The sequence below is a fragment of the Rhipicephalus microplus genome, chromosome 1, assembly GCF_043290135.1.
Source record: "Rhipicephalus microplus isolate Deutch F79 chromosome 1, USDA_Rmic, whole genome shotgun sequence".
Classification (NCBI taxonomy): Eukaryota; Metazoa; Arthropoda; class Arachnida; order Ixodida; family Ixodidae; genus Rhipicephalus; species Rhipicephalus microplus.
Window position 1 is genome coordinate 252,238,438 of NC_134700.1, and position 23,541 is coordinate 252,261,978.

At 47.7% G+C, this 23,541-nt stretch overlaps 1 protein-coding gene across 1 annotated transcript in view; it reads left to right on the top strand.

Annotated features, from left to right (window-relative positions):
* The window catches only part of LOC119164469 (uncharacterized), a 55,955-nt gene extending 41,622 nt beyond the window's left edge, over nucleotides 1-14,333 (top strand). The window contains exons 4-9 of the mRNA XM_037416667.2: nucleotides 127-272; nucleotides 670-714; nucleotides 11,072-11,155; nucleotides 12,581-12,652; nucleotides 12,794-12,899; nucleotides 14,185-14,333. Of these exons, the coding sequence (XP_037272564.2) occupies nucleotides 127-272; nucleotides 670-714; nucleotides 11,072-11,155; nucleotides 12,581-12,652; nucleotides 12,794-12,861 (415 nt within the window). The 3' untranslated portion in view covers nucleotides 12,862-12,899; nucleotides 14,185-14,333. The remainder of the gene's footprint in view (nucleotides 1-126; nucleotides 273-669; nucleotides 715-11,071; nucleotides 11,156-12,580; nucleotides 12,653-12,793; nucleotides 12,900-14,184) is intronic.
* The last annotated feature ends 9,208 nt before the right edge of the window (nucleotides 14,334-23,541 follow it).

Here is a 23,541-nt window from a genome sequence, read left to right on the forward strand (position 1 = left end):
TCACTATAGGTCTATCAGATTAGACAAGCGAACGAGTGCCTACCACTGTGGTTCTGTCTATTTTTTTTCTATTGAGCAAAGTTCACGGAAAGAGCAAAAGTCACGGAGTGTTCTGTGACGACGCAGGAGCCAGAGCAGCGCGGGTTCCTCGGGTAAGACGGACAGCGACGCCAAGTCTACCGCCTCGATGATCATCACCATCGGGGGCTTGCTCATATTCGCCGCCGTCGTTCTGGGTGTCGTCGGCTTCATCGTCTACAAGATTACGCAGTGTGAGTTACATTCTCGGAGTGCCCGGAAGTGCACATTAGAGGCAATGGTTCCTTTAACGGAACACAGAAGCACAGAATGCACATGAACGTGGCATGGGTTTGCACTAATGTTTGTCTATAGCTGCCCTTGCTAGGATGCACAAGTTCTACACCCTCCGACTAACCCAAATCACTGCGTTGAATAGTCTATACGTTTAAGGTATTGTTACAGAATTACCTTAAGAGGTGAATTCTTTTAGAAAAAAAAACTACGAAATACAATATCCTCAGAAAATAAGTAAGCTCTAGGCGTAGGTGGCAAATAGCGGGTTATATCGAGGACTGAAATTTTTAAGTTTCACTTGAGCAGCTAACAGTGACGAATGTCCTTGCGCTTTTCTTTCCGCCTCTGTTGCAGCCGGGGAAAGCGACGTGAACGAGAGTACCAGCACTGGCGGAACAAGCAAGTATACCTCTGCAAGATTCCTTCAAAGACAGACCGTTCCTCTGTGCAGGCTTGAAAAACAGAAAAACAAAACGTTGATTGATATTTGGGGTTTAACGTCCCAAAACCACCATATGATTATGAGAGACGCCGTAGCGGAGGGCTCCGGAAATTTCGACGACCTACCCGAATCTGAGCACACGGGTGTCACACACGTCCCGTTAATTAGGGAGGCAATCGCCGGGCTAATTCTAAGAGCCGAAGTATCGGCCCCCCGAACCGCACCACGAAAGCGTGGACAATTTAAGAGTGGTCCTTATTGGTGCGCCAGCGGACGCCGGCTGTGGTCCAAAGAACAAGTCAGCGCTGAGAGTTGATAAACAAAACAAATATTATATTCTCAGAAATGGCAGATCGAAAACAACACACAAGAATGCACACTCCACAGTAGTTACATACAATACGTCACCAATCAAACAACGTACTACACAGTACAATCAGCCACACTCAAAACAACGGACACAGACAACGATACGCACTACAATGCAGTCGCATGCATTGAACAACCAAGACACTTAAAGACTAAAGAGATATAAAACCTATTCAGTCCAAAGTCCTTGGAACAAAAGTCTGAATGATACTCTTCCGAGAATCACTCACTCAAAGTCCAGCGTTGTTGTCGTTCCGTAGCTCTCGAAGTTTCTCTTCCAGGAAACCTCGCGTCCTCAATTGGCCACTCTTCAAACTTCAACTTCTTCGCCGGAACACGTCGGCTTCACACACGCAGCTGTTGCCCGCGTCTTCGCTCGATAGCGGTAAACACACGCTCTTGCCTGTAGCCCGAGCCTTCACCCCTAAGGTGGAAATCCTCTTCATCTCCGGCTTCGTCCCTACGGACCAAAAACCTTCGCCGACTACACGGCGGGATACCCTACGCGCTCTGGCGTTAACTTCCGTCTCCTCCTGCTTTCTCGTCTCGGCTGCTCGATTAAATACCTTCCGCGCCGCCTTCCAGAAAGTTCTCCTCATTTCGTCGGCGCGATGCGCAACGAAGGCTGGGGAGAGGTGCGAGACGGTTCGACTGCCCTCCGCGTCGGATGACTTATCTCGGCGTGGCCCCGCCTCCTTCGTTCTAGAAAAATCGCGGGCTTGCTCGGCCGCCGTTGTGGGGTGAGGAGGTTCGTCGAGGAAGCCACGCTTCTGCGGGGAGAGCGCGCGCCCGGGGGAGCCTTGGACGTTTGCTTTCTTTTTTTTTCTTTTGACCTCGCGGCGTTTGTCCCGCCCGTTGTCGCAAGAATTTGGCGGCGCGCTCTTTTTAGCGCTCGTTTTGTGACACTGCCCCCCACTTTAAGAATATTATCTCATAATATTCAAAACCACACAAACGAGCGCGAAAAGTCACCACACACTCTCACAGACTGTAACACCATCAGTCGCTCATGACACTTCACATTCACAATAGATCACTTAATACAATTGTACATTGTAATTCAATTAAACAACACGTGAAAACACAACCAGAAGCACATGAGTACAACACTCCACCACACATTCCCAATAATACAAATGTACAAAGTTCTCTCATTACAACAATGGTCCAATACTATACATCACATCACAGCACAACACTTCGACACTTGTAACACAGGATAATCAGAACATTAACACAACATATGTCACTCAGCACTGCCAAACCCATTCTTCTTTGACCTCAGCACTTATCCTGAGTACTTCGAGCAGCGCTTGCGCCCCTTTTTGCGGTGCTCGCTCGATCTCTTCTTGTGTTTCCACGTTCCTTTTCGGCGAGCCTTCTCCAACGACGATATCTGAGGCGTCGTCTCAGCCATCGTTGTCTCTTCCGACACCGTTAACGCGTCATTACATTCGACGGGTCCTGTCTGTTTATTTACCCGCTTGACCCTGCCTCTACATTTTGCCCGGCTGGCCAACTCCGTCTCCTTTACACTGTCGGTCGGTTGAGGTCGTGCCGACGTAAGTCCAGTTGCTCGGCCCGTGAACTTATTCGACACGATCGTCTTCTCCTTCGCTGTCTCTTGCGCCGCAGCTTCACCTTGGGCTCTAGTGAGATCCGTCACGGGGTGCTCCTCCACTGTATCTCGCAGCCGCTGTGTTGGCGAGGGCTCTATCTTCGGGTCTTCTCCCAAACATTCTGGATCACTTGGCCCTCGCGCCCCGTCGATGTTTCCGATGACAAGGTCATACAGGGGGGTCGTCATGCATAAAGCAGTAACCTTCCCGCTGAAGTACGGGGTTTCCACCTCAATTTCTGCTTCGGGAAGCATCCGAACCGTACGGTCAATTAGGCAAACCGGTTTCGTTCTGCCTGTCAACTCACTTTCCCGTACCAAATTTCTCCGCACGATAACAGTGGAACTGCCGGTATCTCTTAACACCGTAATCTTTTTGCCCGCAACTTTTCCAGGCAGCGTTGGCATTCCTTTCGTAACACCGGTTGGCTGTTTTGACATTACAGCACCCACAATAGGAATTTTCTCCCCATTCTTCAACTCTACGAATCCATCGGTGACGGCATTATTATCAGATTTCGGTGCCGCTTGCACACAAGATACCTGGTGAGATTGACTCACTCTGTTCCGACAAGCATCTGCTTTGTGCCCAGTCTGACCACACTTGAAACATTTTACTGCCGTAGGGCTCGTAAAGATCGTTCGACAGTTTTTCGCGCGATGACCCACTCGGTTGCACAGAAAACATCGCGGAATGCTCTCTGGTGCACGCTTCTTTTCTTCGGGAGCCAATTTCTTCGAATCATCGGGACAATCTTTCTTGACCTTGGCCAAATTAGTGCCACCTTGCGCTTCCAAGAATTGATCAGCCAATTCAAGCATGTCTTCAAGTGAGTCAGCCTTCCTCTCTTTTAAGTACAGTGACAGGCTTGGGTGGCAACTAGTAAGAAATTGTTCTCTAATTAGCAGCTCTCTAAGCTCATCGTACTCCTGCGCTGTCCCTGAAAGTTCAATCCATCTGTCGAAATAATGGCAAAGTCGGGCGGCATACTGCGTAGCCGTCTCCCCATCAGCTGGCTTTCCTGTCCTAAATCTGTCCCGGAATCCTTCCACGGTAAATCTAAATCGCTTCAGCAAAGCAGCTTTCACCTTTGCGTAGTTGGCTGCATCGGTCGGCGTCAGCCTACCGTACACACTGAGCGCTTCACCACTCAAGCAAGTACTCAAAGCAGTTGCCCATTGATATTCCGGCCAATTCTGGCTCTTCGCAATCGTCTCAAATCGGTGAAGGTACGCGTCAAGGTCGTCCTTCCTTTCATCAAACGCTACGAGCAGCTTTCTTGGGTTCAAGCGGAAGCCGTGATCTTCCCGTTCGCTGCTTTCAACTCTAGCTTGGACGGGAGTTTCGCTTCGCTGTTGCAAACGGAGCCGCTCGAGTTCCATCTCGTGCTGCCGCTGCCGTTCCCTTTCAGCCATCTCCGCTTCTCTTTCTTCTCTCGCCCTTTCGGCTGCCAACTTTTCTCTCTCCAGCTCCAACTTCAATTGCTGCTCTCTTTCTTCCTTCAGCTGTCGCTCTTTTGCCTCTCTTTCTTCTCTCGCCCTTTCGGCTGCCAACTTTTCTCTCTCCAGCTCCAACTTCAATTGCTGCTCTCGTTCTTCCTTCAGCTGTCGCTCTTTTGCCTCTCTTTCTTCTTTCAGCTGTCGCTCCTTTGCTTCTCTTTCTTCTCTCGCCCTTTCAGCGGCCAGCCTTTCTCTCTCCAACTCAGCTGCCTTTTCTTCCTTGGCCCTCTCTGCCGCCAACCTCTCTCTCTCCACCTCAGCTTCTTTTTCCGCTTTGGCTCTTTCGACCGCCAACCTCTCTTTTTCCAGCTCGGCTGCTTTTTCTTCTTTGGCTCTCTCTTTTTCTTCTTTTTCCTTCTGGGTGACCCACTTCCGTAGTTCGGCGCCAGAAAGACCCATCTTTTCACCAAGAGCAACTAACTTTTCGAGATCCATTGTGTCTCGCCACTCGCAACTAAAACCTTGCCGCGTGCAAAAAGTATCTGCCTAAATCAGTCTATCGGAACACTCCCCTGCACTCTTTACGAGAACACTGAACAACACACAAAATCGTTCCGATAGCACTATCAACAACTCGAGGCTCTTTCTCACTACTTTGGACACACTGTGCACCAAAAGGTCCTGTCGCGGACGCCAGATTAATTGTCACACCAGTCCCGTTAATTAGGGAGGCAATCGCCGGGCTAATTCTAAGAGCCGAAGTATCGGCCCCCCGAACCGCACCACGAAAGCGTGGACAATTTAAGAGTGGTCCTTATTGGTGCGCCAGCGGACGCCGGCTGTGGTCCAAAGAACAAGTCAGCGCTGAGAGTTGATAAACAAAACAAATATTATATTCTCAGAAATGGCAGATCGAAAACAACACACAAGAATGCACACTCCACAGTAGTTACATACAATACGTCACCAATCAAACAACGTACTACACAGTACAATCAGCCACACTCAAAACAACGGACACAGACAACGATACGCACTACAATGCAGTCGCATGCATTGAACAACCAAGACACTTAAAGACTAAAGAGATATAAAACCTATTCAGTCCAAAGTCCTTGGAACAAAAGTCTGAATGATACTCTTCCGAGAATCACTCACTCAAAGTCCAGCGTTGTTGTCGTTCCGTAGCTCTCGAAGTTTCTCTTCCAGGAAACCTCGCGTCCTCAATTGGCCACTCTTCAAACTTCAACTTCTTCGCCGGAACACGTCGGCTTCACACACGCAGCTGTTGCCCGCGTCTTCGCTCGATAGCGGTAAACACACGCTCTTGCCTGTAGCCCGAGCCTTCACCCCTAAGGTGGAAATCCTCTTCATCTCCGGCTTCGTCCCTACGGACCAAAAACCTTCGCCGACTACACGGCGGAATCCCTACGCGCTCTGGCGTTAACTTCCGTCTCCTCCTGCTTTCTCGTCTCGGCTGCTCGATTAAATACCTTCCGCGCCGCCTTCCAGAAAGTTCTCCTCATTTCGTCGGCGCGATGCGCAACGAAGGCTGGGGAGAGGTGCGAGACGGTTCGACTGCCCTCCGCGTCGGATGACTTATCTCGGCGTGGCCCCGCCTCCTTCGTTCTAGAAAAATCGCGGGCTTGCTCGGCCGCCGTTGTGGGGTGAGGAGGTTCGTCGAGGAAGCCACGCTTCTGCGGGGAGAGCGCGCGCCCGGGGGAGCCTTGGACGTTTGCTTTCTTTTTTTTTCTTTTGACCTCGCGGCGTTTGTCCCGCCCGTTGTCGCAAGAATTTGGCGGCGCGCTCTTTTTAGCGCTCGTTTTGTGACACTGCCCCCCACTTTAAGAATATTATCTCATAATATTCAAAACCACACAAACGAGCGCGAAAAGTCACCACACACTCTCACAGACTGTAACACCATCAGTCGCTCATGACACTTCACATTCACAATAGATCACTTAATACAATTGTACATTGTAATTCAATTAAACAACACGTGAAAACACAACCAGAAGCACATGAGTACAACACTCCACCACACATTCCCAATAATACAAATGTACAAAGTTCTCTCATTACAACAATGGTCCAATACTATACATCACATCACAGCACAACACTTCGACACTTGTAACACAGGATAATCAGAACATTAACACAACATATGTCACTCAGCACTGCCAAACCCATTCTTCTTTGACCTCAGCACTTATCCTGAGTACTTCGAGCAGCGCTTGCGCCCCTTTTTGCGGTGCTCGCTCGATCTCTTCTTGTGTTTCCACGTTCCTTTTCGGCGAGCCTTCTCCAACGACGATATCTGAGGCGTCGTCTCAGCCATCGTTGTCTCTTCCGACACCGTTAACGCGTCATTACATTCGACGGGTCCTGTCTGTTTATTTACCCGCTTGACCCTGCCTCTACATTTTGCCCGGCTGGCCAACTCCGTCTCCTTTACACTGTCGGTCGGTTGAGGTCGTGCCGACGTAAGTCCAGTTGCTCGGCCCGTGAACTTATTCGACACGATCGTCTTCTCCTTCGCTGTCTCTTGCGCCGCAGCTTCACCTTGGGCTCTAGTGAGATCCGTCACGGGGTGCTCCTCCACTGTATCTCGCAGCCGCTGTGTTGGCGAGGGCTCTATCTTCGGGTCTTCTCCCAAACATTCTGGATCACTTGGCCCTCGCGCCCCGTCGATGTTTCCGATGACAAGGTCATACAGGGGGGTCGTCATGCATAAAGCAGTAACCTTCCCGCTGAAGTACGGGGTTTCCACCTCAATTTCTGCTTCGGGAAGCATCCGAACCGTACGGTCAATTAGGCAAACCGGTTTCGTTCTGCCTGTCAACTCACTTTCCCGTACCAAATTTCTCCGCACGATAACAGTGGAACTGCCGGTATCTCTTAACACCGTAATCTTTTTGCCCGCAACTTTTCCAGGCAGCGTTGGCATTCCTTTCGTAACACCGGTTGGCTGTTTTGACATTACAGCACCCACAATAGGAATTTTCTCCCCATTCTTCAACTCTACGAATCCATCGGTGACGGCATTATTATCAGATTTCGGTGCCGCTTGCACACAAGATACCTGGTGAGATTGACTCACTCTGTTCCGACAAGCATCTGCTTTGTGCCCAGTCTGACCACACTTGAAACATTTTACTGCCGTAGGGCTCGTAAAGATCGTTCGACAGTTTTTCGCGCGATGACCCACTCGGTTGCACAGAAAACATCGCGGAATGCTCTCTGGTGCACGCTTCTTTTCTTCGGGAGCCAATTTCTTCGAATCATCGGGACAATCTTTCTTGACCTTGGCCAAATTAGTGCCACCTTGCGCTTCCAAGAATTGATCAGCCAATTCAAGCATGTCTTCAAGTGAGTCAGCCTTCCTCTCTTTTAAGTACAGTGACAGGCTTGGGTGGCAACTAGTAAGAAATTGTTCTCTAATTAGCAGCTCTCTAAGCTCATCGTACTCCTGCGCTGTCCCTGAAAGTTCAATCCATCTGTCGAAATAATGGCAAAGTCGGGCGGCATACTGCGTAGCCGTCTCCCCATCAGCTGGCTTTCCTGTCCTAAATCTGTCCCGGAATCCTTCCACGGTAAATCTAAATCGCTTCAGCAAAGCAGCTTTCACCTTTGCGTAGTTGGCTGCATCGGTCGGCGTCAGCCTACCGTACACACTGAGCGCTTCACCACTCAAGCAAGTACTCAAAGCAGTTGCCCATTGATATTCCGGCCAATTCTGGCTCTTCGCAATCGTCTCAAATCGGTGAAGGTACGCGTCAAGGTCGTCCTTCCTTTCATCAAACGCTACGAGCAGCTTTCTTGGGTTCAAGCGGAAGCCGTGATCTTCCCGTTCGCTGCTTTCAACTCTAGCTTGGACGGGAGTTTCGCTTCGCTGTTGCAAACGGAGCCGCTCGAGTTCCATCTCGTGCTGCCGCTGCCGTTCCCTTTCAGCCATCTCCGCTTCTCTTTCTTCTCTCGCCCTTTCGGCTGCCAACTTTTCTCTCTCCAGCTCCAACTTCAATTGCTGCTCTCTTTCTTCCTTCAGCTGTCGCTCTTTTGCCTCTCTTTCTTCTCTCGCCCTTTCGGCTGCCAACTTTTCTCTCTCCAGCTCCAACTTCAATTGCTGCTCTCGTTCTTCCTTCAGCTGTCGCTCTTTTGCCTCTCTTTCTTCTTTCAGCTGTCGCTCCTTTGCTTCTCTTTCTTCTCTCGCCCTTTCAGCGGCCAGCCTTTCTCTCTCCAACTCAGCTGCCTTTTCTTCCTTGGCCCTCTCTGCCGCCAACCTCTCTCTCTCCACCTCAGCTTCTTTTTCCGCTTTGGCTCTTTCGACCGCCAACCTCTCTTTTTCCAGCTCGGCTGCTTTTTCTTCTTTGGCTCTCTCTTTTTCTTCTTTTTCCTTCTGGGTGACCCACTTCCGTAGTTCGGCGCCAGAAAGACCCATCTTTTCACCAAGAGCAACTAACTTTTCGAGATCCATTGTGTCTCGCCACTCGCAACTAAAACCTTGCCGCGTGCAAAAAGTATCTGCCTAAATCAGTCTATCGGAACACTCCCCTGCACTCTTTACGAGAACACTGAACAACACACAAAATCGTTCCGATAGCACTATCAACAACTCGAGGCTCTTTCTCACTACTTTGGACACACTGTGCACCAAAAGGTCCTGTCGCGGACGCCAGATTAATTGTCACACCAGTCCCGTTAATTAGGGAGGCAATCGCCGGGCTAATTCTAAGAGCCGAAGTATCGGCCCCCCGAACCGCACCACGAAAGCGTGGACAATTTAAGAGTGGTCCTTATTGGTGCGCCAGCGGACGCCGGCTGTGGTCCAAAGAACAAGTCAGCGCCGAGAGTTGATAAACAAAACAAATATTATATTCTCAGAAATGGCAGATCGAAAACAACACACAAGAATGCACACTCCACAATAGTTACATACAATACGTCACCAATCAAACAACGTACTACACAGTACAATCAGCCACACTCAAAACAACGGACACAGACAACGATACGCACTACAATGCAGTCGCATGCATTGAACAACCAAGACACTTAAAGACTAAAGAGATATAAAACCTATTCAGTCCAAAGTCCTTGGAACAAAAGTCTGAATGATACTCTTCCGAGAATCACTCACTCAAAGTCCAGCGTTGTTGTCGTTCCGTAGCTCTCGAAGTTTCTCTTCCAGGAAACCTCGCGTCCTCAATTGGCCACTCTTCAAACTTCAACTTCTTCGCCGGAACACGTCGGCTTCACACACGCAGCTGTTGCCCGCGTCTTCGCTCGATAGCGGTAAACACACGCTCTTGCCTGTAGCCCGAGCCTTCACCCCTAAGGTGGAAATCCTCTTCATCTCCGGCTTCGTCCCTACGGACCAAAAACCTTCGCCGACTACACGGCGGAATCCCTACGCGCTCTGACGTTAACTTCCGTCTCCTCCTGCTTTCTCGTCTCGGCTGCTCGATTAAATACCTTCCGCGCCGCCTTCCAGAAAGTTCTCCTCATTTCGTCGGCGCGATGCGCAACGAAGGCTGGGGAGAGGTGCGAGACGGTTCGACTGCCCTCCGCGTCGGATGACTCATCTCGGCGTGGCCCCGCCTCCTTCGTTCTAGAAAAATCGCGGGCTTGCTCGGCCGCCGTTGTGGGGTGAGGAGGTTCGTCGAGGAAGCCACGCTTCTGCGGGGAGAGCGCGCGCCCGGGGGAGCCTTGGACGTTTGTTTTCTTTTTTTTTTCTTTTGACCTCGCGGCGTTTGTCCCGCCCGTTGTCGCAAGAATTTGGCGGCGCGCTCTTTTTAGCGCTCGTTTTGTGACAACGGGCCTACAATATTTCCGCCTTCATCGGAAATGCAGCCGCCACAGCCGGAATTCGATCCCGCGACCTGCGAGTCAGCAGCCGAGTACCTCAGCCACTAGACCACAATGGCGGGGAAAAAAAAAACATTGTTCAGGGTCGTATTTACAGAAAAAAAGAGAAAGAACTACACCATCTCCAACTAAAGTGAAGAAACGGAGTAATAATAGTAATAATTGTCGGACTTTAACGTCCCAACACCACTATATGAGAGACATATCGTGGTGGAGCCGGGCTGCGGAAATTTCGACCACCTGGGGTTCTTTAACGTCCACTGACCGACGTCCACTGACCGGCTCTGACCGAATCCAAACCGCGGGCCCGCGACCGGCAGGTTAGCAGAATGAAGAAAAGGAAAGCATGGGTGAAATTAGTTGTTTTCACCTGAAAAGTAGGAATGGCAAAATAAGGCCACTAAATGTGTACAAAAACAATTGACCATCGGTGAAAGCCGAACCCATAACTCACTCTAGTGTAAGCCTTCAAGATAATTATCACTATATGGAGGAGTGTAGGTATGCAGACACGGTCACGGAAAAAGAGAACGAGATCACACAAACACCGTTCCAATTTCGATCACATGGGATTTTGTCTAAATGCGCCTAAGTGTGAGCGCTCCATCTGCGTGTCACATTAATTGAAATGCGCCTGTCTGTTTGGACGTGTTGTATCATGTACCGCCGACGTCAAACGAAACGCGAACAGCGGCAAGCTTTAGCTATGGTATAGTGCGCGCGCCGAGGTACGCCATGGACATGGGCACTGCTGCAATACCGCAGGGTTGGACGCCTTTCAATTGCTAGAATGATTTGCATCTGGGCTAGTTGGTAGTCTTGCATATCGAGTGGTTGCAGCTAAAATTAAACGTACACACGAAGGAATTGTGATTCAACTGTGATAACGGCGCGCACTATACGATTTGTAATGCTTGCCGCTGTTCGGGTTTCACTTTACGCTTTTTGTACGTCACTGATAACAAACATGAAGTTAGAGTCTCATTTATGTCTTTTTCTCTTTCTCTCCCTTGCAGCTACAGAAGCGGGGAGCAATGGTAGCGTAGACGATGGTGGTGACTCCGTAGTGTCCTTCTTCAACAAGATCGGCGCACAAAAAGGTTAGCGAATGTGAAGTTATGTAATTTCGCGTGCAGAAACCACGCACGGCCTGTTTATGACTCATGCCGTTCTACACGGGAAACTTTGACAACGCTATTCGAACACACGAGCGTTTCTCCATCCATTCCTGTTCGAGATCGATCCCACGACCTTCCTGCTCAGCACTGCAGCTAATACGTAGCAACTATAGCAAGACGGAGTGATAGTTGACGTCGGCAGAGCGAAGCCAGCTGCAGAGACGCGAGCTGGTTGAGTTCGTCAGTTCGTCAATGTAAAAGTTAAGGAAGCCAAGTTTGCCAAACGGATTCATGTAGCTTTTCTTTGCATATCAGGGGGCTCTGACCGTTATTTCATTTTTTTATATGTCTAGGCGCGCGAGTGTTCTCATGTTTTACCTCGAACTTAATGCGACAATCATTCTCCGAATCAGGTACAAAAATTCGCACTCAGCAGCCGCAGAACGCATCTGACACTGACCCGCTGCACCGAGTTACAGCCTTGGGAACTTGGCCCCTGTGAACGGCACCGCACAGAAACGATAGGCTATAGTGGTGCGGGCCTATACAATGCCTGTATGTTTCGGTTCCTTAAATTACGTTTATATACCTTCTTGGCAGCTAGACGGGATTTTGAATAAGAATCTTTCAAGAATAAACTTTCACCTTGTTCCGATGTTTTATATATTTGTGGTACTATATATATACGTATAAGCATAAGGGAAAGAAGTGTATACCTAAGGGCTCGTTTTTCCGTGTGTAGACACAATAATGAGATCTAACAGACAATAATGCCAAGGAATGTATAGGGGAAGTTATTAGAACCAATGTAATGTAAATAAGAAGAAAGAAAAATGGGTGAAAAAGATGACTTGCATGTATATATGTTTTTATAGAGGCAAGCAGCGATATACCTGACTGGAGCTGACCTGTTTCTGTCTCCCTGGACTAAGACGACGGAAAAATAAACTTGCCTAGTACACTTTACTGGGACGACACTCAATTATGACAATTTTGTTTACCCTGGTGTGACAACGTAACATAAGTTCAGTTACATTAATGATTAGACAAGAAAGCAGCTGGTGTCAAATCTCGCTGAGGTAAGGTGCAACTATCATGTGATTTGACTAAATAATGACTGACACGGTCGACTTTCACATTGTTGGGGGTGGGGTGGGGGGGTTGTATACGCAGGGGTTGGTGCGGATTGCTGAAACTGGCTTCTGTATTGTGGTCGTGGTGTTGGCGCGACCGCTTTCTTTACAACGCATGTGCGCTTACACCTGAAAGCAATGTCACATTGTCTAAAACCATGTTTACTAACGCGCTGTGGCGAATAATGTGCGCCCAGATTGAGTGATCCTCCTTTCGATGAATAAGAGAAAGCATGGCTTAGAGTGCAAGCCCTGACTGCACTGTTGCTGGCAGTTCGCAGGGTCGCCCGCAGCGGAGCTCAGCAGTTCCTCGTCTTCGCGGAGGCCCCCGAAATCCTGGATGAAGGTGAAGTCTGCTTCACCGCATTACTCGCGCGACTTCTGGAAAGTGACGACGAAATTTGATTAGCCGTGCACGCACTCGTAAGCTCGCGGTGCTAGACGGCTTTTGGATAATGCCGGCACGTTTATCCACTCCTTCATGCAGTGCCGGCCCCCATAGATAACTACACCGGAGGTAGCAACAGTCGCCTGGACGTGTTGGACAACCTGTGAAGAGGTGCGCCGTTTCGCCGTGTCCTGCTCAACCTGAGGTATACCACGAGCGTCCAGTGCATCGCACTGCGGGTTATCTATGATTATCAGATAGAGACGGAATCAAGCTTACGGTCTTTAGATCACAGATTTTTTTTTCGTGCTATCTGCTTTTCTTTGTCGTGTTGAACCAAATATTTAAGCCATGGTGTCATTATAATCCCAATAAAATGGAGCCACATAGCCACCACATAGAACACGTCATAATTAGTGTTCAGGGAAGCGGTGCAGTTTGAAGTCAGATGCTTTAATGAACCCCCGACAGCCAAACTTTCCTTGTGACTTTTTAACTGTCATCTGTATAGTTTTGTGCCTGCTTATCACGTGATTGAATCGTAAGTGCTCTAACGTACCATATATTTAATGCTGTAGCGTCAATAATTGTGACAACTTTGAGCGTCACTTCGAAACACCTCCATAAAAATGTAAGAAAGCAGCGCCCCACCACGGGGAAGCGCCTAAGTGGCGGCGTTAAAAGCGCGGTTTTCAAATTGGGGCCCCGGGCGTGGTAACGAACGAGACGGTGTGAGTGCTTCGGCATTAATTAAGCCTGTTGACCCTCCTCATTAAAAAAAAACAGCCTTCATGGCTTAAGCGGCGAGGGCCATCTTGACAGCAGCCCGATAGCAGAACGAGAGAGGCGAGGAACAATAGCCCTCGTCGATTCCCTCGTAGATCTCTGAGGCTGACAATACCATAGCTTTACTAGTACAACGTCACACGGGGTCCCCGATCTACGTCGCGGCAGCGGCGATGTCGGGAGCTGCTGCTAACTCAGATGAGTATACCCACACCTATATATTTTACAACCAAATGCAAATTAAGACGTTCACCACTAATGTTCGTTCCTTACAATATTGATCGCAAATATTCAGTTGAATTTGTTCGTTACGGACGCTATATGTCGCTTGAAACGAGAGCAAATGTTCTCGGTTTGTAAAATTATTGCTTCTCATTCAACTCGCACGCGTAGTTTGTTCCTCTCCGTTTTGTACCGTATACGCGAACTTGAAATTCACCTACTCGCCGAAGTGCTTGTTCTTGTTCAGTAGGTGAACTATAGAACAAGTGCTTGTCTTAGAGGCTGCAATAACGCACAACTCATAATTGTCTCCAAAAGCACGGAAGATATACGTAATCGTATGCATGCAATATGTATTGGGGCTATAGAATGTTTTCTCTTAAACTATATAGGACAGCTCCTTGAGCTCTATAGAGGTTGCGACCTACTGCCCTTGTTCTTCTACTCCCTTTACGTATTACGGTCCTTGATTGTTGTTTCAGTGGGTCAGCGCCCGCGAGGAGTCCACGATGCCTTGTGGGAGCTGCCTTACAAGTTCGCCAGGTCATGCGTCCCACGCTATGCCGTCTAAAGTGCGGCGTGACGTTTTTCAACGGATCCGCGTGTCCAATATAATGTGAATGAATCCACACGCAGAGCCTCATGCCTCATCATTAAACTGCGCGCGTGTGCAGTTGTGATAAGAACATCCAGGTGCTTTGGAAATAAGATGTGCGTGTGTGTTAATCAATGGCGTAAATAATAATAATAATAATAATAATAATAATAATAATAATAATAATAATAATAATAATAATAATAATAATAATAATAATAATAATAAATTAAGAGTTTATGAGTTACAAAAGAATTGGCCGCAATATGAAGGTCAGAAACATGGCCACAAAAATGCGTATATAAAAAGAGACGCGTTATTGATTGATTGATTTGTAGGGTTTAACGTCCCAAAACCACCATATCATTATGAGAGACGCCGTAGTGGAGGCTTCCGGAAATTTTGACCACCTGGGGTTCTTTAACGTGCAAGAGACGCGTTATACAGCAAACCTTACAAAAATGGCTGGAAATACAAAATCTACAATTAAAGATGATTCGCGAAAGGAACTAGTAGCTGACAACTACTAATTTTGTAGCACGACGCCACTCAAAATTTATGCGGATTTACCAGAAAAAATTGCCTTGCAGTCCAGGATGGCACCCCATACCAGGACGAACTTACCACTTTTTAAGATCTGTTGATTGGCACTTTTCTGAATATATAAGTGAAAAGAGGGCAATATATTTCTTGGCATATCTCTCATTGCGGGCACTTGTTGTGTGACGTAAACTATCGCCATCGTCATCAGCATGCAGAAGAACATGCAGAAGAAGGAAAAGCAGAAGGTCACCTTGTCGACCATCGTTCTCAAGTACAAGCCAATCGATCGAACAACCATGATTTGAGGCTACAAAAACAAGATGCTCGCGTCAGAATCTGCACAGCAGATTGCCACCTTCAGTGGTGAATTATGTGCGATCTATTCAGAGGATAAAGCCATTGCCTCGTCCATCTGGCTGCCATCAAAGAGCAGCCCGTCGACGGGAGTCCTACCATCACCGCTTTGCAAGAGCTCTCATTGGATGAACCTCATGAGGTAAGCGACTTCACAGAACACGATGACGGAGAAATGAGGGCACAACGACAGACAACTCGTTAATAGATTGAACTGGATCTAGTTTGTACTGATTGAATTGTTCTGTAATACTCGGAACAGATACACAGACTAATACAGAACGACGCCGCGGGACGAGACCAGTTGATGCCTACAACGGCTGTACTGCGCCGTTTTGTGTAGCCTTTTTTTGTATTCGCTATAGTAATATGGAGGACAGGGGCCATATTATTGAAAAAAAAAAGTTGAGCAAGAGAAGGCTTGCTGTTGTTGCATGTAGGAGGAGGCAAGGCGCGAAATTCTTCATAGAGACGCACCGTAAAAGGCGTGATAGAAAGTTCAAGGGAAAGTGCGATTTATATTTTTAGTTTTCTTTATTCCAAGGCCTTTAAATAGCGCATCTATAGCCTTGATGTTTTACTAATGTCCGTCATAACGTTGCTATCAGAAGATAGTATCAGCTAACTATATATAGTAACTAGTGCAATGGGGAACAAACGTAGACGTTCTTTAATTAGAAGGAAATAGGCTGTCCAAGTTTTCTTTTTTTTTCTACTTGCAAAACAAATTATACAAATGCCCACACCTATGGGAGAGAGCAAAAAAAAGACGTGTCATTGCTGAGACTTGGGCCTTGCTTGTGAAAGCTATACGAAATGAACTAGAGTCGAAAAAAAAAAAACTCGAAGCGACGAAAACGAAACTTTGCGTCGCTTTCCGTGCTATCTTGCCTTTTGCGACTCTGTGGTGAAACAAGTCGTGTGTTGTTGGACCGTGGTGATTCTGTGGTTACTAAACACGTGAAAACTGGCGTCACAAAAATACGTGGTGGCGTATGCAGAAATGGCCTCAAAACCATCGTCAGTTTGACAAAAACCAAGCGATGACATATTATCCGACTTAGGGCACATTGAACATTGATTTTTTTTCACGCAGTATTAACAATCGCTTAAAGAAAATAACGTCGTCCCATTTCTCCATCTCAAGTCAGTGAGAGACTTCCCCGCTTTAGTATTTGCTTTGCTCGCTCAAGCCCCTCATCTCCAATATTTTCTTGCTAGGTAGATGGATAGAGCATTGTTTTGTCATTGCATATATGACTATATCATCAATGCTTTGTCCTGTTAACGACGCGTTCCCCTTAATAAATTAGGATTTCGCTTATTCTTCCCAATTTTCAGGCCATCGCCCTTCGCGTCGTTTGCCATATTCGTGTTTCCCTCCACTACGTCATTCTCAGCCATGCTTGCCTGGAAACGCCTCAACACCGGCGCCGCTAACATCGACGGAAACCCAAACGCACCTTTGTGCAATGTCTCACCCTGCTCGGGCCTAACGGTAGTCGCCTTCATTCATGAGGGAGGTCTTCGCGTTGGCGGAAACGCGGACCGTCGGCACGACAGCTCAGTTATCACCGCCCAGGAACACGTGGCCGTGGTCGTGCCGAACTACCAACTTGGTATGTTCGGGTTTGCCAGTAGAGACATCGTCGGAGCCGCCAGGAACCCGGGGCTACTGGACATCGTCATGGCGCTCGACTGGGTTCGCGAGGGCATAGCAGTCTTCTGCTGGAACGCGAAGAACGTTGTGCTGTTCGGCAGTGGATGGGGCTCGTACCTGGCCGGCCTGTTCATCGTCTCACCGAAGCTCAAGAGCTACTCCAGAACGTCCAGAATGATCCTCGGAAGCGTATCGCCTCTGCTCAAGTCTAACCACGAGCACCAGACGGAAGAACACTGGACTGGCTTCTTTATCGCTGCGGGCTGCGGTCACGCTGAGGAGAGCACTACGCTGGAGTGCCTGCGAAATGCGACAGCTTCGAGCATCGCTGAGGCGCAAGTGCAGTTCCCTGGAACTGTGGTAGTCCATTCATGTTCCCCGACGACTTCGTGCTGCCGGAACATCCCGAGGAGTTTGTAGATGAAGTCCGCCCGTACTCGTCGGTCGAGGCGCTCTTGAGTAACGTTATTTCGGAAGCACGAGTTCCATATCAACGCCTATTCGAAAATAAGTCTGACGGTGCCAACTTAAGCGTCGAGATTTTCATGAACGCTGTTGGACTGGCAGCCTCTCAACTTGCCTACGACAACTATGTCGAACTGCAAGGTAAAGTGGTATCCTATACTCACTTGTTGTTTACACAGGTGCAGCTAGCTCTACGAAGAGTTATCACTATAGTTCACTCATTTGGCTGCGGTGTTTACTTAATCCCCGTCCGCACGATGTAACAGAGGAAGAACGATCCTTCGACTACTCACAAAGCAGGAGACACAATATAATGTATACTCACTGCACACGTCGAAAGAAAGTCAGTTAGACATGCTTATGAAGTCACATACTGTGGAACGTACCGTTTCAGATGCGGTGAACAGCCTGTACAAGGAATGCGGGTCATGGCACGGCAGGGTGGGCGTTGAGTTCTTAAGTGACATGCTGCACAACTGCCCGTCCGTGCTGTTCGCCAAGAGGCTGTGCAGAGGCCGAGCACGTGTGGTGCACTTGCTGCTCACCGAGTCGACCGCCACTCGACCTGCAAGTACTGCTTTCTCTTGTTACATTGCGAACTCCGAAACTTCATTGTCCAAAATGAAAAACTTTGGAAGATGGTGTTTAAGTGACATTTATTATTGTGGAAGTGAACATACGACGCCGTAGCCGCGTCCCTCGACAACACTGGAAGGAAGAGAGTGTGAAAAGAGGAAATAAATTATTATCATAGCCACACGCATGTGGTTAAAACACACGAGAACGTGTTTACGGCTATCTAAGGTTAGATATTATGGATACCGATTTAACGGGTCACGCGTTTATATGAAGAACACCAAGTGGATGACACGTATGTTGTCAGTTTCAGTACATTACTATTCATTCAAAATACAAAGGTTCATGGTTAATAGCATGAAGACTATTGTATTCAAACAATGGTGTCCGATACATTTGATGCTGCTTTTACACCGGAGAAATAATAAATTTGCACCGAATCGGTTTCTTTCTACGTTGTGCAAGTAATCGTAGAAGCAATGAAACCAAACCGGTGCCTCATGCTATTCGTAGTTCTCGAGTATGCAGGAGCATGACGATCGGCGCTGACGTACTCTTATAGTAAGGCAGCGCTAACCATCCGTATCCACGTCCACTCGCAGATCCAAAACGCAACCCATGGTGATTACGTCCCCTTGGTCTTCGGAGCACCCATAGCCAAAAGCTTTCGGGAAGAGACAGCGCATTCGACCATTGGAGTAGAAGTGGTTCAATCCAAACGGATCATCTCTATTTTGACAGACTTCGCCAAGAACGGGTGCGAGAACGACCCTGCTGCGAACAACGCAGAGCTGTTCGGTTCATGCGTGGCCAAAGCTTGATTGATTGATTGATTGATTGATTTGTGGGGTTTAAGCGTCTCTAAACCATGATATGAGTATGAGAAACGCTGTAGTGGAGGGCTCCGGAAATTCCGACCACCTGGGGTTCTTTAACGTGCGCCCAAATCTGAGCACACGGGCCTACAACATTCCGCCTCCATCGGAAATGCAGCCGCCGCAGCCAGGATTCGATCCCGCGACCTGCAGGTCAGCAGCCGAGTACCTTAGGACTACCGCGGCAGGGGATGTGGTCAAAGCTTGGGAATATTGTCGCAAGTGAGGACGGGGCGCCTGCCTTGGTCGTCTCGCCCGAGGATTAATCAAATATAGTTTGAAGGAACGGAAGGCGCGTTAGCATGCAGCGCGCACGGAGCTCAACACGCTTAATTATTGTACTGAACGCTCGAGTGTGATGCCATACGAACCGAACTAGCTGTTCTAAACCGACACCACGTGACTTCACATAGCCCTAGTATGAGCATGCGCGGTCACTGACGATGTACTATCAGCGTCAAATGAAACCCCAACAGTGGCAAGCCTTCGAGATGATATATAGTGCGCGCGATCCACTTATGACTACGAACAGGCACGCATGTATGCAGAAAGCTACCGAACAGTGATGCGTGCGCCTGTCAATCTTGATAACTGGACGGCACGCACTACACTATCGCAAAGGCTTGTCGCTGTTCGGGTTTCATTTGACGCTGATAGTACATCCAGCTGCGAGTTATATACGACACCAGGCGTTATCGACAGACGTCACCTATACGTATGCTGGACCGAACTGCACCGGCGATAGAGGTCGAGCGTTCTCAGACAAGCATGTTGAGCTCTGTGAGCAGGCGTAACACTGTGTAATCGCGCAAACAAATTATTTGCTCGTACAAGCGCTTACGTAATGTGTCGTTCTACGTGTCTTGAATGTCGTTTGACGAAGTGGTTCGACTACCGCAGTGCTCCTGACACACTTCCGTTTTCGGTGGTTGGCACGTTTCATACCCGAAAGTGGTTCTCAGTCATGGGTGTGTTTAGATTTCACTGGGCACAAGTAGAAGTGATGGGTAACCAGTTGCAGTGAAAGAAAGAGGGTGGGTTATAAATTAACACAACGAGGAGCACAATGTAGGTGCTTTTTAGTGGTACCTGTTAAAGAAGGGTCAAAGTTTCACGTCAATTCAACATCGGCAGCTTGTCAATAAATTGTACGTTGCGCATGCTCTATAACCACAATCAACCTGTTTCTAGCTGTGTTTACCCTTCAGGTATGCCAGCCAGGAAAAAGCATACAAGCATAAATATGTCCTAGAAAACTACGACAAAATCTATAGAGCCATCTCTTGGAGAATGGTAATCATTTTCGCGGAAGCCAACCAGAATTACTCAAGACACGCTGTGGTAACTGCATTCATTTGTTTTCCGGAAGGTCTGATTGCAGCTCTGAAACGTCGTTAATACGGGCAACCACCGCTGCCGTGTGATTATCTCGCACTTTCCATCCATCACTGACGTGCAGCAAGTGCAGACTTTAAAGCTAGCTCGGTTTTAATGCAACAAAGTTTTGCGGTGAAGCATATAAAAAAAAAAAAAAAAACTAGAAGGCGTGGTAGTTTTGGCACGTTGCTAAAATACCTCTAAATAAAAATAAAAAAAAAATAAGGAAAACAAAAAACGTGCTTTATTTGTTTTTCGAGTGTGCGTTACGTGTACTGCTTAAAATAACATTGCAGATCCTATGGGGTCCGTGAATCCCCCCTCGTCTCTTTTGGGAACCTTTGCTTGAAGTTACTTGAAGCTTAGCAAGCTCTGGAATACCACGTCGGCGTCAAACTGCATGTAATCAGCCAGGCTTTCGCGGGCAACGTCTACTGTATACTTTTGAGAAAAACTGTGTGTGGCGTTGAGATACATTTTATACCAAATGCTTCCTTTCTTGCACTGGAGTACGGTAGGGGAAGCTACTGATTTCATTCATTTCTCTTGTATTTCATGCTGGCGCTTGTCCTCGGGTGTTATAGGCGAACGCTAGAGGGCGGGGAGAGGGTGCATGTGTATATGTGTGGATTTGTGATTCACGCACATAATTGACGGATGACTCGGGCGCAGGTTCGAGGCCCTGTCGGCAGAGTTCCCTGCATTCGGTGATCCAAGAACCAACGGAACATCTACCGTGTTGTTCCACGATCACGCCATTCGAACAGGCGGCTGAAAGCAGCTGGGGCAATGCGCTTTCATCAACCGGTACATGATGTACCACGCCACGAACAAGTTGGGCCCAGTGGCTTCGCTGCAACGTCGCCACTGCAAGTAACGCCACCACTGTTTAGCATCGGCCCCATTCTCCTTGATGGAGCCGTACACTATGATGAACAGCAATTCGTGCCACGCAGCCTTGATGCGACGCTTGTGTATTGACGTGCGTTCTATTCCATCGACCACTCTTTCTGTGATTCCAAATGGCCGATTTATTAGTTACAAGAGGTCATAATTTTTTTTTCGTTTGCCTTTATCTGTGAACTATAGACAATTGGTGCAGTTAGCTTCACCGTGAAATAAACTCGCTATGGAAACGTTCTATCTGTATTATCTTTTACTCCTAGCAGTCTTGAAGGTGTTCTACGACACGAGAAGAAAATAATGTAGGCTACTTTCACACAAGTGAAAGCTGTATGAATTGTCAGCATTTGTTTGCCTGTGTTTCCTGTGTGTTTATATTGCATTTATCAATTCGTTTCTGTTCTTTCTCGATAATTATCATATTTGTTTTGCATTTACCTATTTTGTTATCTATGGTATCGCACGATAACGCAGAGCCACAGAACAAGCATAGGCGAGCGAAGGGGGTGGAAAGACTGCTCCATGCATTGACTTAATAGGAGCGGGAGCACTGCAACTAGCCCTTACCCCCCCCCCCCCCCCGCCCCCTTCTAGAAGGAAATCCTGCACACGCTTACGATAACACGTAACCTTAACTGTACCTATTTTGAAGCCCTGTCTGTGTTCGTGGTGTTCAGCATTCTGGTTTCCGGTTTCGTAAAGCACAGTTTTCCGCGCAAAAAGCGTACCTTCGGGCAGCTAATGCCACCTGGGAAATAATCCCGTTACTCCAAAAGAAGGTAGTTCCATTTGACCCCATTCGGCGTCGCCACAGAGACGAAATGATTTATTATAAGTGATTGTAGCTGCCAATGACACGACTGCGCCAACCACGCGGCAAAAGCTTTCTTTCGCATTGCTGCATCTTCTCATAAAACGCACACGTTCCTAGATGCGCCATTCGCCAACGCAAGCCAGTTGCACTGCATACATTTTTCAAGAACTATTTGTATGCAGCTGCATGAGCGTCTAGTTGTAGGCGCTCTAGATACTTCCGGTTTCATAAAAATAACGAAATACTTTAGTTACGGCAGACAAACATTTATTATCATAAATTATAATTTTCCTTCTTGTTCGTAATGAATGGAACTGTTAAAGCCTATGCTATACGGTTGTTCATATTGATTTTCAAAGTGCTATAGCTCGAAAAACAACTGACAGAAAAAGCTACAAAATTAGAAGGAACTAACAAAAATATCGGAGGAGAGGCGTAGTTGTTAAACTTAACGAGGCATTCAAAGAAAGAAGGGGTAGTAGAAGAATAGCGTTTTAGCTCTGAATGAGACAAGTACGTGTGCGAGATGATTTACTTCATAATCGAAAATGGCCAAGACATACTACACACTCAAGTTACAGTGTACTAGAACTTCTAGTGCACTCTACTCAATTCAAGTACGAAAAAACAAGCAATGGAGAACAGATTATTCAAGGATGTCTATTATTATTGACATACCTATCATATTACCACGACTATATTTATAAGCTAGTTACTTCATTCTTTTATCATATTGTTACGGTGCACCATCGACAGGAGCAAGCGTAGCACTTTGCGAAGAGGACGAAGACGCCTGCGCGTTAGACGCTTGCGCTAGAGGCAACTCAGTCATCTTGTTCGGCTGCCGATTATCCGTGGACGCTATATTATAAACCTAGATCTCGCCCCGTCACAATATATAGAAAATTTCCGAAATGTTTAGAGGAAGAAAAAAAGAAGGGGGGGGGGGGAGTCATTTCCATTTATTTTCTTGCCTTCGGCTGCACATACAATGCGAAATTCGACATGAAGTTTGCGAAATTAAAAAAATTTTCTCGTCGTCCAGCGGGTCGAGGAAGCCGCCAGGATTCAACGACAGCTGGCTGTCCCTTAGGCAGGGTCATTGCAGTGCCCCACCGACTTGCAGGATTCAAAATGCAGTAACTTCGTTTTTAGGGGTGGGTCACTAGGACTCACTCCCTCCTCGGTAGTAGTAGTATTAGTATAGTATGTAGCCACTTCGAGTTTTAAGAATCGCTCACTAGATGGCGTTGTGTGTATATGTCTATATACATGATATAGTGCTAATGGCCGACTACAAGGAAGATTTGCAGAGATTGATGGACATCTGCGGTAATGAGGGAAATGGGATAGACTTCAGATTCAGTAAGGAAAAATCAGCAGTCATGATTTTTAATGATATTGAAGGAAGGAAAATAGGAGGAAAAGAACGCCAGGGAGGTTGACCAGTTTATAGGCAGCCGGTTTGCTACACTGCGCATGGGAGAGGCTGGGGACATGAAAGATAGAGAGCAGAGAGGGAAGAGAAATAAACACAGCACATTCGGCAGCACACACGCGCACACTCAGTCATTGTCCAGTCTTGTATTTCGCGGTGTGCGACATTGCTGTTGGAGCCGCTTGTTCAAGTCCGTGTCGCGTAGGAATTTCAACAGAGCTTTATTCACCTTCTGTTGC